Here is a 17126-nt window from a genome sequence, read left to right as displayed (position 1 = left end):
ATTCTTGTGTCATTCTTGGACATATTTATCGGTGTTTTGTATGAATAACAGACAGATAACTGACCTGTTTCTCCACCTTTCCGAGTCTTCCCATCATGCTTGGGTCTTCGGGCAGTTCTGTTTCGGTGGTACCTTTAGGACGGTCTTTATCTGTTATCGGAGCACCTCGACCGATAATCTGATCCACTCTGATAATACATTTAAAGAGAGCAAACATCTAGAATACAACTTTATAACTTATCCAGCGCCCATACATCTAAGAACACTGTTTCAAGAGGAACATGTGTGATTTCAGTCATACATCAAACATTGAACATATTTGGCAGTCACCTGAACAATAATAAACCAATATTAATGGAAAAGATTTATATATTGTTCATTTAAAGACGCGAATGATGTAATTTCATTTCGTAAGCGCAAAGCAGAGAGAGATATAAATGAACGCATGCAGGGGGAGGGGTATGATAATGAGTGGGTGTGTCCACACACAGATATTCAGAGCGGATTGGACAGGACGAAAGGGGCCCACCGGGCTGACATTTTTTTTTGTCAATATTTGCCTTTTATTTTAGAATAACATGTCAATGCAAAATGTTGTGGCCTCACTTTGACACATTATCCAAAATTTCCATTGATGTGCTACACTAGCAGGAGTCTGTCAGAGGCATCTATAGAAGATCTTCATTAAAACATCGAATTCGTTGAAACTATTTAAAAGCATTTTGCATTTTAAAATGTAAAATAAGTGCTGTGTAGAGCCGCTGGATCGAGAAAACGCCACTAATGTAACTAAGGTAAAACAAAACAGATTAAATACTCTTAGAATTCTGATATTCAAGCACAATCTCACATGAATTCATAACTATTTTACGGGGTGACTAATTCGTATCATGTGAATTGCACAACACAAAATAATTAAGCCCCACCCCTAAACCCACTGGCGCAAAAAGCATAGCATACTAAAACTTTATACGAATGAACCACTTCATAAAATAGTTTTGAATTGTCATGAGATTGTGTTAGACATTCTAAGTCAGCTGCTGCGCATTACTCTCGGCATGCTGTAAAAACGCCATGCCAACATGCATGTGTAACGAAACACAAATAAAAAAATCTCCATTTGCTGCTTATCGCTCTTAACTACCCATATTCATACAGCGGTGCAGGCAAACTAGCTTAACCAGTGTGTGTTCAGCTACATGACTAGTAGTTCACCAATATGTGAAACTCATATCACTGCTTTTTATTCAAATACCTCAGTTACGACAAACAAGTTTATAAACACCAGAATCATCTGGCCCTGAAGAGTATTGCCGGTTTTAATGCTGGTCCACTGCAAAAAAACATCATGAGATGTAGGCTTATTTTGATCATGTGTTCTAGTAATAATGTCTCAACAACAGTAAAACTGTGCCAGATAGTAAGACTTGTTTGCAGAGAACATATCTTGAATAATACGATATTGTAAAATGGATTCTACACACATAAAGAAATACTATAGTATACGTTAGCATTTACTATAGTAAACTGTTGTAAAAATCCTACTTACTATAGTATTTTTGAACTATACTATATTATATATCAAGTATACTCCTGTGTGTACTACAGTTTTTTATTTACTATAGTTAATACTACAGAATACTGTCAAAGTATATAGACTGACAAAGTATAGTAATGTAGTATACAACAATTTACCATAGTAAATACTGAAGTGTACTACAGTATTTTTTCACGTGGGCAGGAATGTACCAACATCTGGGGAGGTCTTTGCATACAACAAGAAAACAACTTGCCAATGTAAGAGACAAACTTGGTTCAATGCACATTCTCTGAAAACACGTCTTCTCAACTCGTGTTGACTCTCAAGTAAATCTATCTGGTTTTAAAAAAATGTGAAGAAAATTTGACACGACAAAAGACAAAAACACTGACCGATAAAATGTATTTGTCCAGCGTTTGTTAAATCTCACGAACGATTGGTATATTCTGGACATCGAGTTTGTTGTAACTGATCCACTGACTTGACGCTCTACTGGTCATGTAGTCTGAAACAAAACTAGATGTCTGTATTTGTCTCAGCACATCCAGAGAGAGAGAGAGAGAGAGGCCCGGGAGATGCAGTCTGGGGCGTCCTAACCTAGTCGAGAACTGAGGCGACTCTTTGGTTCCTTTGCTTGAATGCTTCTTTTGGCGAGGGGTGCTGGGACCCGGGGGACCCAATATCATATCTAACCTGGCGAAGCAAATAGAGTAGAGGATAGCACAATGCAGAAGGACGTGACACGGACCACCAGAGCAAACACTAGGACCATGAGCACATCAGCATGAGACGGAGAAACACCAACACACAGACACAGTTTTCAAGAGGCACAGGGATTCAATATGTACAAATATATTCCAGACATACTTCATGAAAGAAAGCGAAACGAAAAAGCTGTTTGGTGATGTATTATGATAAAAGCCCCACACCTACAGTGATGTCAGAGGGTCGACGTGTGCTGAAAGTATGTCATCATGTTTGCTACACACGCTCACGGAAAGCAGGAATATATTTACATATGTGTGCGATCACTTTCTTTTATAACGTTATTTCATTCGCAAGGGAGCGTTTCCCGAAACATGAAAAATGTGAGAGCCCTGAGGAAATGAATGTGGAGGTAAAAGATTCTGCATTTGGCTCAATCTGATGAGATTTTTGATCGCTCTGTTGAGATCTCTTCTGAAACTCATGTGAGACACAGATGAGAATTTGCTCCTCATTGAATCTCATTGATGTCTAAGAGAAATAAAGAGATCGCAACTGTGATTTTTCTTTCATATGAGTGTATATAAGCCGTAAGAGGTGCAGCTTTAAGAGCTAAAATAATTATTTAAACACGTACAGAATAAACACACATTATGTTGAAAGTAATGATAGTGAGGTGGTTAGAGATCGTATGCAAATGTGAAGATAGTTCTGCTTTTGAAAGATGTGACTACCGAAAGAGTGAAGGATATCCAGAAAACATGCAAAAACAATATAAGAGCGAGCCGTAAGTTTGCTGTCTGACAGCGAGTGTATGAGGAGAGATCAGAGGAGAGGAGAGGAAAGATTTGAGGAGACTGTATATCGGCTCTTGCCTGGACTGAAGGTTTTTAATCCTAGCCAGCATGTCAAGATGACCGGCAGAGTACTGCTCTATAACATCCATAACATCATACGGCCGCAAACTCTCTTTAAACTTTCGCTTGGACACCATGAACTTCATAATGCTGCAGAGAGAAAGAATTCACACTTAGTTAGACACAGCAAACGATTTCAAGACAGTGATAAAGGAACGAGTCTGGATCACTTTCACCCCAAAATCAGTGGACAGAAAATGACGGGGGGGGGGGGTTGAGCAGTTCGATTTTTTTTATACTTGATTGTAAGTATTTTTCCATTTCTTAAAATAATGTAACCATAAATCAAATAACAAACTAAAAAAGAACAGTGTATCGTATTAAAGTTGATTTCCAGGTCAGTTCGAAACAGCTTATATATATATATTTTGTTAGGAAGCAAAATGATTAAAAAAATGTGTGTATTGATTTCAGTGTAACCGAACTACATTTTGTGATTTATGGGAAGAAAATTAATAAAAAAAGCTTTCTTGTTTTAATAAAAAAAATACATATACTGTATATACTTTGTCAGGTTTCTCCGAAAACAAGATGTTTTAGCATTTTCTGCCTAAGTACAGTAAATAGATCTTGTTTTTGTTTGTTTAGATATTGCATTGGAAAACAAGACACTTTTTTCTTTTGCCGTGTGGATGGGGTACATTTCTTGATTTTTGGGTGAAACGTAACCTGCACATTTTTAAAGCTCACACATGAACTGTGTACTAAACATTCGTGTATTTTCTCTGGGTTTATCTGTTGATTCACACCTTCATAATATCACATGCATAAGAGCTCATGGATCTAAGTAATGAATGTGTGCGTGTGACAAAATCATTCAAGTTTTGTAACTTGCATTCAGAAAATACACAATTTAAGGACAAATAATGTCATGCAGACTGGTATGTTGTCATTATTAATAACATCTTTTCTTTTTTTTATCGTTGCTTACCACACGGCTCTGATGGTGACCTTGAGTCCCGGCGTTAAATCTTGAGGGACAAACTCACAATGGCAGCTTTTATTGTCATCAACAATATCCTCTCCAGGAAGACTGGCTTCTATAAAACACAACACATGGACAGAAGAACTCCAGATGAACAAACCCCCTAAACATCCATCTACCTCCGACGAGCAGGAAACAAGCAAAAATATACTTTAATAAAACGGATGCTTTGTGACTAATAGTGGAAAACACAGCAGCGTTTAAAACCATTTTCTAGATTTACCCCAGCAGTTCTGAGAAAGTCTTACGTACTGTGGCTTTAAATGAATAACATACATAAACAACTCATCACTTGTTTTGAATGTTTGGTTCACGTTAGATGCTAAACAACAACTTACCTTTCATAATAAATTGTTTCAATGTTGCAGTGTTTATAGAAATCAATAAATCTACGAAATTATCTGTATATCATAAGAAATTGACTTGAACATTTTTGTTCCTGTCATCCTTAAATAATTTAACAAAATTCACATTTTAAACCTGCAATCTGTAACTTTTTGTTGGGTGAATAAGCAAAAATGATTGATTAAATATATTAAAAACACTTCTTATTTCAGCCCAGATCAAAAGGAAGAGCTTATAATAATGATTCATATGTTGAGCTGTTGGCTTGGAGAAAATGTAAATTGATGTCATTTAACTTCAACACGGGTAGAGATACTGTGAGTGCATAAAGTAACCTGCACTTTTATGATTGAAACTGAGATGGCGATAGAGAGTCAAAGGTTACCGATCTCAGCTTTAAATATGTGAACAAATTCTGATTTTCAAAAGCAATATTGCAGCACATATCCAGACTGATAGTTCAGTTGTGACTGGTGTGGGTATATTGGATTTGATGTGGTACAGGTTGAATAAGTTTGCTGCCCATCTGGGTTGCCTGACCTGGGGAGTTCCTGTGTCTCAAATCTTCCTCTTGCATCTCAATGAGCACTTTACCATCAGCACCCAACAAAGAAGAAAACGGAGAAGACAACATCAGGATCCATATTCATTCAGAAGAACGAAGGGAGAAATCATAAACACACACACACATATGGATTACAAAGGCCCACTTTCCACAACATGCTGTTCAAATAAAGATTCAGAAACATATAAAACTGGTTACATATATATGCTGAAGTTGTACAGTTTTAAAGTCAATTAATTTTTTGCACTTTGTGGAAAGTATAACCAAAGCACAAACTTACAACTTTCTCATAAAAATATTGCAATATTCCAACACACACTCAACTGATTCAGTCCGAATGTTATGATTGGTATGTTAGATTATATATCTACAGAGATAATTTATACCATAACATCATAAAACTAGCAAGCCAATTATTCAATTTAGTTACAAAGATTAGCTAATAAAATAATCAGTTCATCACTGACAAAAAAAAATTGTTTCAACGTTTTTTCACACATACGTCTGTCATCCACAAATATTTAGCAAAACAACACGTGACTCGAAATGTTATGAAATACTTCATAATTACAAATCAAACACATTCCCGATCACAGAACAACACTACACGAATAACATGCAATACAGAACAAGAATCCTGATGTATAGAGCCGATTCTATCTTTATTATTTTCATTTTCCGTGAATAAAACATGGCTGTCTATTGAAATAAATCCACTAATCTATTAGTTAAAAGAAAAGTCATTTACAAATGCAGTTATAACTGCGTAAATTAAAAGGGGGATTCTAACGAAATACCTGCCAAACAGTGAGCCGTTTTTAACTCACATGTTATAAATGCTTAATAAATGTATTTATTCATTATTTATTTGACTCGAAAGCAGATTCATTATTATCTTGATGTTGTTTGCAAAATAGGCCGTCAGACGGGAGACTGTATGTTGGTTTTTCTTATTATTGTATATTTCATATCTTAGGTCACTTTTCAAACCATGATGCTGACGTGATCCCATTCCCAATGTCTTCCGGTGCCCTCCAGAATGCCTTCAGATCGTGATGCTTATCCAAAGCAGTTTTTTCTTGCTTACCAAGATAAATTCATCAAGCTTTTGATCACGTTTTAACACTAAATGCACAAAGGTTGTTGCAAACTTGTTTGTTTACGATGTTTTATTAATGATTCAATTACTTCCAATAGTTCATCAAAACCAGAAAACATTTAGTTATTATTTATTGTAGAAACAGAATGCTTGCTCACAAGGCTACATCTCTGATGTGAATCATATATTTAGAAGTATTGACAGCCCGTGAAATGGCACTTTAAAGAAAAGTGGATGCCTGTGAAGTATTCATTCACAACTTCAGAACACCAAACTTGAAAAAAAATGTTAAGAGTTATAAATGTTAGCAAACCATGAAAGCGTGCCTTAATATAGTGGATTCATGTGAACCATTTATGAAATATACAATAATAAGAAAAACCAACATAACACCCTACAGTCTCCAGTCTGACAGCCTATTTTGCAAATAAATAATGAATAAATACACTTATTAAGCATTTATAACAAGTGAGTTAAAAATGGCTCACTATTTGGCAGGTATTTCGTTAGAATCCCCCTTTTAATTTACGCAGTTATAACTGCTTTATAATGCATCTGTAAATGACTTATTAATCATTAATGAACACATTTACAAATGCTTTGTGAAGAGAACCTTAATGTAAAGTGTTACCTACATGTCTTATTGGGCAATTAAACTTGGCTGAAATCTGGGGATTAAAACACCCAGTCCTACTTAATGAATCTGTCTTTCAGACTGTAATTAATTAAGCGCAAGTCTCTCTCTCTCCCGATGGGTTCAGAGTGCATGTGAAGGGAGCGGCGTGTAAATAAAGTGCCTTTTCATATCTTTCTGAACTTGGACGGCTGTTTAAAGCTCCACACCGCGTCTGTATAATTAACTGCGAATAAACTCTCGCTCGTTTTAAGATCAATGAAACTCTGGCAGATTAATCCTTTTGGAATAATGCCCAAAACACTACAATTCTGTAATGGTTTTATGCAAAATCTAATGATTCATAATGGTATTTTAATGGAAAGCATTAATTTCTGTGATGGTTTCTTTTGTTTTTATCAGCAGGGTTGTTACATAATAACCTGATGTCTTGAGATCAATCTGTCATATACAGGCATTTTCTGCTTCTTTATATATAGTTTATATTTATAAACTTCATCTAACATATTCTTTACATTATCTTATCTATCTTCAATGTACAGTATGGGGGGGGCGCCAGTTCTTTAAATGGGTTTACAGGGGGGCGCGACCATGAAAAGGTTAAGAACCACTGCTCTATGACTTCCTCGTGGCTATATAGTGGTGATTGTTAATAAACTTTTGTGTCTGAACCTACAAGCAAACTGTGGTTATTGTCAAATACATCTAAAAAGATGTGCATGGACTGTTTATACACCGAACAACCTACACGGATATGTACAAATACAGAAGCGTAGGTTTGCTCGGCAGAAACAGGGTGACTTCACTTACCTTCCGAGTTCTGGCGTGACGCCGCCCCTTTAAAGCGGAAGGCTTGTCTGGCACGACTGCGGTCACAGAAGCTGAGACTCTTGGGTACTTTAGAGGGACTGTCCTCAATGCTGTTGTCTGCGCTGGGCGAGCGACGCACGGGCTGCTGACCCTGAGGAGAATTCTTCCCTTTATTAGCCGAGTTTCTCGGGCTGGAGAACACGCGCTCTTTCAGACTCACTTTCTGACTGTGAAGAAAACATGAGGGTTGAGATGTTAAAGGCTGGAAATCTGTGGATGAATCTGTGATAGAATTGTGTGAATTTAAATTCGTAGAAAGTGAGGAACTAAAATGAAGGAATTTGAAATTTAAAACATACTGTATTTTTTTGTTATTATTTAAATTAAATTGAAATTAAATTACTCACTCAGTTTATTTTGTGGAAATTTTTAAATAAAAGGTGACTTATAAAAATAAATCTAACTAAAGTATTTTTTTATGAATAAAAAAGTAAATCGTTACTTAGAATTTTTTTAAATAACATTACAAAAACAATAAACACTTAAATTACTAAAATACTAATTCAAATACTACATTTACAGTTTTGTAATAAAAAATATATGTAATATATAAATTATAAGTAAATGTAATAAAACATATAATAATATTTGCAAATTATTTGTCTACAACACCACTTTTATTAAATATTAAAAACAAAGATTCTAATATTTCCTAATAATAATTCCAGAAAACAACCCATACATTTTCAATCAAAACCAACATTTTTCCAATGAAAATGAATTGTATTATTACAACTACAACAAAACTGTTATGCATTATTAAACACTATAAAAATGTGATAATAAAAGTGTTTCCAAATTATGTCATGCAGAAAAACACTGAACAAAACATGCTTTGAATCTTGTAGATGGGTGGAAATATTTATGTGCGTTTGACTTCATTGAACGCTACACATCTGCTTAAAAACAAGGTCAAGACAAACACACATTCACATAAATAATGTGCCACTGAACATAAATCATCAGACAGATCAATTATTCATAACACAGCTGCCTTACACCAGCTGGACCGGAACTTAAACCACTGGTGTGATCCATGTACAAACATCAATGAAATAAGATGTTCAGGGTAAAAATAATTCAAAGATTCACCGTCATTCTCTGTGAACTATGAATGAATATACTGAGACTCACCTGGGAGACGGTTCAGGTTGAGCATCTTTCCTGCATTGAACAACAAAATCATACATTTATTAACACATGTGATGACACGCCGTCAAACACATGCTCATTAACACTTCAAATCATCCAGTTATACTGAATGTGGGTCATTTTATACTAACTGGAGGACATTTTCATTGCTTACACAATGTAGGCTATTTGTGTAAAATGACTTGAAATGCAACGAATCGATGTATTTCAAGAGATTCAATAAGAAACTCATGTTATGTAGATTCCGCGGGATGTTACCTGAAGGAAAGTCCAGATTTGCTCTTCAGGTTTCTCAGCAGGTCGAGCTGGTTCAGAGGAGGAATGAGTCTAGAGAAGATCACAGAAAGTGCTGTGTGATGATGCATATGTAGATTGAGAAACATCCACAAAAACAATCAGTGTGCCATTCATGAATCTAATTAAATCTGAGAGACAGAGAGAGAAATATGTTTTGTCTTGTAACTTTTCGGACATTTATGGTTAATTACTTTTGGACACTTAGGTGCTGTGTTTACAATTGTAGGTCTCTTGATTCTTTTGATCCGGACCATTAAAAACACAGTGGTGGCCAAAATCACATCTTCAATCTTTTTTCAAATAGTCATATTATTAAAGATGCTTTGAAAAGGTTATTTATGTTATTTAAATGTAAACCAAAGCTCAGCTTAGCGAAAAACATAAACCCAACAAATGCGCAAAGTTTATTGAGACAATGCCCCGAACAATGACTAAAATATTACAACTCGAGAGGATCAACAAATAATTGTGACAGATACGATTTTGCTCGATGTTTGCTTTATTTCTTGTAAAAAAATGTTTTTATGCATTTTAGAACAAATCCCATATTCCCTGCTATGCCATTTAGCCAAATTGTGTCCAATAAATACCTTTTAAAGTTGAGTATTTTGTCAAATTTGTAACATATTCCTCATATTTAATGGTTTAATTGAATCCGAGAGGGCATTGAAAGCAAATATTGTACAAACTGACGCAACACGAAAACACAGCTGCAACATGAATGACCTGCTGGTCAAACATGTGATATCAAACTGTGACGTGTGTGTAAAATATGACAAATGGATGCTGGAATGAACAGACAGAAGTGTTGACCTTCACAACGTGCAGAAAGAACGAGTCTGAAAGGTCAGAGAGAGTGGATCGATGCAGAGATCTCATCTGACACCCGGGAGGAATACGAGCGCTCGAGCGAGGCGGGGGAAGATGGATTAAAGGCATACATACCTGTACATGGGTACGGATACCGTTCTCTCGTAATAATCCCACGTCGAGTAGAGATCTGTGCGATTCAGGTTGGTCGCATAAAACCTCCAGGCAGCCTAAAGAGATCACATGACACAGCATGATGATATGTAAGGAATAATGTACAGGCAGCCGGTTGTTATCGCAGAAATAATCCCCGACAGTGTGAAGGGGCTTATTTCACAATAACAGCCGGCTGCTTGTCTCGCTTATTACACGGCTACTTGCCACATGAGAAAAAAACTGGACATTAATTGTGATTTTGAAATATTTGATTAGCTCATTTTTACAGAACGCAGACCTTCCGCGAGGAAAAGCCGTTCACTTTTGGTTTTAAGGTAAGAAACGACGTCACGAACTGGCAATTTGGTTTAATCATTTGTAAACATAATGTCATATATGTTATTATACCATGGTGTGTTTGAATACTGGATTCTGATTGGCTGGAAGGTGTGCATTAAAAGCCTTTAACGCACGGGTAGCTCCAGTCAGTTTGATTACATTTGAAATTAACTGACAAAATAACCGTCAGTTTCACCTGTTTGATGTAAAATGACACTGTAAACATCCATAAAAGCTTTAACTTGGCAAATGACCATGGTATAAAAACTGTCAAAATGATTTGCTGCATCCGGGTTACCGTGTGTTATTAGTTTTGAGCGGTTGTTATCTGGGAATAACGAACTTGCAAATGTCGCGACCGGCCAATCAGAATCGAGCATTCCAACGAGCCGTGTAATAAGAGAACACAACACATCGGAAGACATTATAAAACAATATGAATAAATGGTTTGCTGGTGAATTGTTCCTTTAATACTGCGGCTGATCTTAAAGAAACAGTTCACCCAAAAATAAGAATTCTGTAATCATTTATTCCCCTTATGTTGTTCAAAAGCTGTGTGGTACACAAAAGAAGATATTTTGAGAAATGTCTCGGTGGTTTTGTGTTCATACAATGGAAGGCAATTGGGTTCAGTGTTGTTTGGTTATCAACGTTCTTTAAAATATCTTGAACTGTACTGTTCCTTTAAGTCTTCTTCAGAACACCCAGTTTCTTGATTTCTCTCTGTTGATTTGGAACTGGTGCAGGTGACTGTAACTAGGACGATGAGAAGAAACCCATCTTACCTGAATGAGGCCAGCAGCCGGATTTCTGCGTTTCTCGAAATGTTTCTGCCGATGCTGTTCCTGGACTTTCAAGGCAAAGCCAGAACCCAAGATCCCCTGCGGACGGTGGAAAATGATGATGATTGGACCTCAGATCACCGTGTCATTTACCATTTGATATATTTTTCTAGAATGATGTTTTTTGCCGTTGGGTCCAATAAAACTGCCCGTCCATCTTTAACAGCCTCAATCTGTTCCCATCAGAATGATCGTTTTTGGTTGACAGAACACGTTTAGTCTTATCGCTATAGTTCTTCAGGTGTTTGTTAACAATAACAGTATTTACCTTCAGTTTTTTAGTGTGTAAATAAATCATATTTTACAGATCAACATTGAAATAAATATTTGATGGCTATGAAGGAAAAACACATCAAGCAGCTGATATGACTCATACTAAACTTCATGCGTCTACGTCAGATTTCCAAGAAATACTCCTGTTTGACATTATTTGTTCGTTTCCCCTCGGATCCCCGGAGACTCACAGCGGGCAGAGCGAAAAAGGACACGCCGATCAGGGTGAAGGTCGCCGCGAGAAGCCGTCCGTTCCAGGTTATGGGATATTTATCGCCGTATCCGATCGTGGTCAGAGTGATCTGAGGAACGTTAATGAAATCTGTCAGTTACCCATGAAACCATTTAAGCCACTCATTAGCCGGGTCTGTTCTCACACGGGAATTCAATTCATCTGATTGGTTAAAATACATGAACAGCGATTGGCTGATGAGGTCGAACTCTTTTCTGGAAAAGGTCCAAGTAAAGATTGTGTGTTTGCCGGAAAATCCTGAATTCATCAAACCAGAAAGTGGAAGCGAACATAAAGCGAATACAATAACTAGATGTTTTTCCGTCTTTAAACATTGTTATATTTGAAACCCCTCTGAATGTGATGGCACTCTGGTGTTACAGCTCATGGAATAGTATTGATCCAGACTGCATTACAAGAGATCTGCGGACGCAGTACATTGTGTTGAAGTGTATAAGTGTAAAAGAACTCACCAGACCCCACCAGAGAGCATCAGCGTATGTTTCAAACATCACATTGTCTTCTTTCTCAGCGAGATACACCAGGAATGATGCCAGGATCAGACACAGAAAACCAATGTACCAGGCAGTGATGAGTTCCTGTCACGGACACATACAGTAAAAACATGACTTGACCGTAAAATAATCGTTTAGATAAACACACTTGACATGCTTTTAGACATTTGATTTGATTTCTTCCAATTGTTGTGCAAGAATAAAATAGCACAAGACTTGAACCCAATGCTGAAGTGCTGTGGGTGGTTGCCAGGGTGTTGCTAAGCAGGTGCTAAAGTGTTCCAAATCAGACGTTTTTAGATCGGTCGAATCTATGGTACGCCAACATATGTTTAAATACTGATGAAAATGCTTCTTTCTTCAGAAAGTGTAGTTTTTATTTTCTACCAAAATATCCTAAGATATTAAAACCATTTGACTGTGAATTTAGTATTTTTTTACCACATTGGCAGATTTTAAACATAAACTTAATTTAAGAACACTAACTTGTCTCATGAAACAAAACTAAATATCTCAGGTCACTTGTCAAGTAAATGTATCTTGATGAAAAAAATAGATATTTGTGCTAAAAACAAGACAAACATGTTTAGTAATAAATTCTTGTTTTTTTTCAGTGCAATAAAAAATGTACCCCTTTTTTGACAGATTTATTATGACTTTTCATAATTCAAATACAATGGTTAAACGGTGCGTATTGTAAAACCATGCCCAATTTTCTTAAGGAGCAAGACCACTGCAAATTCAGTTCATCATCAAGTGTCGCACAAAACAAATTTCTCCAGTCATGCCTTTATTTTTGTAGATTTTACTTTTTTAATAAAACCAAAATAAACTACATAGGTAAACCGTAGCACACTCCAGCAACGTAGTAAAACGGGTTGCCAAATGTTAACAAAACTATGCACATGCACGCACACCTTGGCAACAACGTGACAAAAAGCCTTTTAGTACATATAATGACGCTTTAGAAGGTTAGCCAGGCCATTGTGGTTCTGCGATGATGACATCAGGGTCATGTTAGTATTCATTCCTCATTTGTTTGAGGTTAAATCATTCGCATTTCTTCGCAGACTCCCTGAGGACACTGAGAAAGGGCACACGAGCTTAAACACGGGCCGGACGCAACACCACTGCAACCGAAAGAACTCCAAACAGCATCTTACTGAGCCTTAAAGAAGAAATGTGCTTAAACGTGATTATTTCACACATATAAACTACTAAGTGGTCGGCCAGATGGTCAGTGAATAAACAGCATGTGTCCATAGATGTGTAGTTTAAGGGTTGACATCATGGGTATGTTGTTATGGCCTTCATGTTTGTGCCAAGCTGATGCACAATGAAGCCCTGGGTCCTCGACAGAACCGAAATGAAATGAAAGGTTGAGATGGTGAATCCCAAGGACGCCCGGGATGCTGAATAGGCAGCAGTTATGCCAACCATCTCAGCGGGACATCTGGAGCGGTTCCCAAATTCAAGTCATTTTGCGGCTTTCACAAATGTTTTGCTAACGTTCCCAGTCATTTATGAAACGTTTTTAGAACATTTAGCAACATCATATAATGTTTAAAAAACATTCTTTTAACGTTACAGCAACAACGTTTTTATAACGTTAAGAGAACGTTAGCCGATGTTCTGAGAATGTTCTCTGTTCACTTTGTGTGCACCAATGACTAAAGAAAAGGAATAACCTCCAGGTGGGCTGTGCCGTGTAAAACGCCTTTGCTTTGTTGGAAACACATACAAACGTAGCTTGTTTGTTTGATAAAGAATTTGAAATCATCTGCTCTTTATCTACCCAAAAACAACACACGTAACCTATACTTCTCTATTGTTTCATTTATACAGCATTAATTATTTATCAAACTATCACTCACCCTGCTAACGTGCCAGTGTTGAAATGCTTTAATATTTCAGCATGCTTACCGTCAATGTGCAATTTCTATGTCTGTTTTTTTTCAGACGGACTATGTTTTCGTTTGAAGAAAACAGAATATTTTCCTGTGCGTTTTGAAAGAGGAATCACGTAAGATGGAGCAGCGCAGCTAAAAATAGACTCGCACAGCAATGCAGGAGATACACGCAACTCTTTCTGCCAACTCATCATTAACTGAGATGTGTCAAGTCCCAGCGACTCACGTAAAACAACCATGAACATGATTTACCATCCAAATAATACGATCAAATCTTTGAGCTTTCTCCCAATGAGATTAAATAGAGCACAAGTAGAAACTTTGCTTAAGTCTCATCTGCGTCTCAGATATTTCTCCGGAGAAAAAGACTAGGAAATCTCACAAATGTGTCGTTATAGTTTGAGAAGAGATGTCAACAATGTGTCAAACTGAGCTCAGAATTGTCAAGGCTGCAATCAAAAGTAACATAAATCAATGATGTTGGAAATCACATATAAATGATGTAAAAACTAAAATGTCTAAATCCATCGCAATAGTAAAAACATATTTTAAATGAAAACATATTATAAACATTGTATTGCGCACTCATACTTCCATACACTATTTATTGTGTGGGGCCATACATACTAAACTAATATAAATTCAATATAAATGTTACAAAAAAACCCCAATAAGGATTGTAAAACTGGTTGATTATTACGAACCAACAAATACATTGTTTATTGAATTGTATGCTTCATTTCTACACCGCTCAGTTAATGTATAAAGTTTACGGTAATTTACTGCTACTTAGTAGGCTAAAGTTCGTATAATTTAAATTGTGCAAACTGCAATTATGTAAGTCAAAATGAGATAAGATGATAAAGAATTATATGATTTAATATGTATTAATTATATGATTGAAGTAACATCTGGGTTGGAAAATGTGAGCCTATCTTGGCAATAGTTTTTCTTCTTCTTTTTTTGGATTTATATTGTTTTGTTTCGTAATACTAATTGGTGAAGTAGTGTCGCTTATCAGATAATTATGTATAAAGGGCAGGCTTAAGTAAAGGCTTCCGCCTACGCATTTTTTGGTTAACATGTATTTGCTTTGTTGTGGAAAGCTGTGAGAACCGAAATAAAGAAAAATGAATGAAGTCAATATTATTGAAGATCTCAATATGAACTCAAACTCCACACTCTTTATGAATTATTTCCCCTTCGCGCTTCTAGAAGAAACATCTGAAAGTAAGTTGATACTTTTGGAAAATATGACTGCAATCTTTTTGGAAGGGTATTAATCCATTTTCATTTACTCATTTTAACCGTTTCTCCTCAGTTACCTTGCTGTGAGCATAGACCACAGATCCCAAGAGTTTCCATGTTCCTCCACGTCGATCCATACGGATCATCCGGAGAATCTGGAGGAACCGGAGACTCCTGATGGCGGAGGTGGCAAACACATTCCCCTGCGTTCCAGCAGCCAACACTGAGATAGACGCGATCAGCACCATGATGTCTGCAAAAACATTTGGCAGATGAATACCTTATTTTCCCCTGTGAACCAAAGTCCATACAAGGGTTTGCAAACTAATGCTGAGATCGAGCTAAACAGATTTAAACGGATTGTTCGCCCAACATGACATCATTTATTCATTCTCATGTCACTGTATTCAAGCAGAACACAAAAGAAGATATTTTGAAGAATGTTTGTAACCAAACAACATTAAACCCCATTGACTTCAATTGTATGAACGCAAACCACCGAGACATTTCTCAAAATATCTTCTTTTGTGTCCCACTGAAGAATAAAAAAGTCAAAGCGTAAATCTTTATTTAGACGTATACTCACCGATAACACAGAAAGGTTTCCGGGCGAATTTGAGTCTCCCTCTCCATCCTCTGTATCGACAGCAACATCCCGCAGACCAGATCCTCACGATGTATTCCACTCCAAAAACCACAATGGTTACAATTTCCTACATGGACACACACGTCACGATAGCTTCAGTCAGCACATAAAAACATGTTAAATCAATCTCATCGGCTACGGTAAGTTAATGTACCAGTATGTAGAGGGCATCTTCTGAACTCTTCTCATATTCTCTGATGGTGGAGAAGACAGACAGGACCAGACACGAGAAGACCAGCAGAAAGCTGAAATCATGAGAGAAAAACGGTAAACATTACAGACGTCGTACTACAGTATTCTCATGATGAAAAATATGAATAATGGTTATAATGGGAATTGAATTGGTTTCAATGGAAGCTATAATGGTCTCTATGGGTGTCTGCTGGTAATGTGTTGGGTTCTATTTGTGAAATGCTATCTAGCAGAAAGGAACCAGTAGAACACCATTAAATCCTACTGGAATAAAACCCAAAACACACTAGAAAAAGGTTTTAATGGTAAACAGCTGATGGTTCATAAAGATATAATGGAAGCTATGAGATTTATATTGTTTCTTACAGCAAGCTTAGCAGTTTATAGTGTCAAAAGGCAGAAATGAACCAAAAAATAAAATCCGATGAAACAATCAGTTAAAACTTCTTCTTGATCTCTAAAGATATATTTATTTAACAGGAGCAGAAAGTCATTCGTATAAAAAATAACAAGCACTAAAAGTTCATTCACAATCAAGAACATTTAGTAAGGAAATAAATTAAATAAATAAATTCACAGAAAGTGATTTACACTTCAATCTATATGTACAGTATGTATGTACTCTATATAAATCTATATGGCATTTCTAAATTAATACTCCGAAAGAGGGGAAAAAGACAAATGAGTACAACCTGTCCTTCAAACAGCATCTTAGTGTCCAAATTGCAACATTACTGGCACATACTGTTCATCCCTCCCTCCCTCCCTCCCTCGCTCACTCGCTCTCTCGCTCTCTCGCTCTCTCGCTCTCTCGCTCTCTCTCTCGCTCTCTCTCTCGCTCTCTCGCTCTCTC

At 36.6% G+C, this 17126-nt stretch overlaps 1 protein-coding gene across 2 annotated transcripts in view; it reads right to left on the bottom strand.

Annotated features, from left to right (window-relative positions):
* Positions 1-17126, bottom strand: part of LOC130556594 (potassium voltage-gated channel subfamily KQT member 2) — a 32237-nt gene that overhangs the window by 4593 nt on the left and 10518 nt on the right. The window contains exons 2-15 of one of the 2 annotated variants that reach the window (XM_057337758.1): positions 16236-16326; positions 16022-16148; positions 15513-15688; positions 12236-12361; positions 11722-11832; positions 11201-11296; positions 10055-10149; positions 9071-9139; positions 8795-8824; positions 7601-7827; positions 5033-5080; positions 4094-4202; positions 3121-3252; positions 65-188 (exon numbers count right to left, since the gene is read on the bottom strand). In XM_057337758.1, the coding sequence (XP_057193741.1) occupies positions 65-188; positions 3121-3252; positions 4094-4202; positions 5033-5080; positions 7601-7827; positions 8795-8824; positions 9071-9139; positions 10055-10149; positions 11201-11296; positions 11722-11832; positions 12236-12361; positions 15513-15688; positions 16022-16148; positions 16236-16326 (1561 nt within the window). The remainder of the gene's footprint in view (positions 1-64; positions 189-3120; positions 3253-4093; positions 4203-5032; positions 5081-7600; positions 7828-8794; positions 8825-9070; positions 9140-10054; positions 10150-11200; positions 11297-11721; positions 11833-12235; positions 12362-15512; positions 15689-16021; positions 16149-16235; positions 16327-17126) is intronic. The other variant, XM_057337760.1, reaches the window with a different exon arrangement.

This window comes from Triplophysa rosa, linkage group LG7, assembly GCF_024868665.1.
Source record: "Triplophysa rosa linkage group LG7, Trosa_1v2, whole genome shotgun sequence".
Lineage (NCBI taxonomy): Eukaryota > Metazoa > Chordata > Actinopteri > Cypriniformes > Nemacheilidae > Triplophysa > Triplophysa rosa.
Note: the sequence above shows the minus strand (reverse complement) of the source record. Positions and strands in the feature narration are given on the sequence as shown.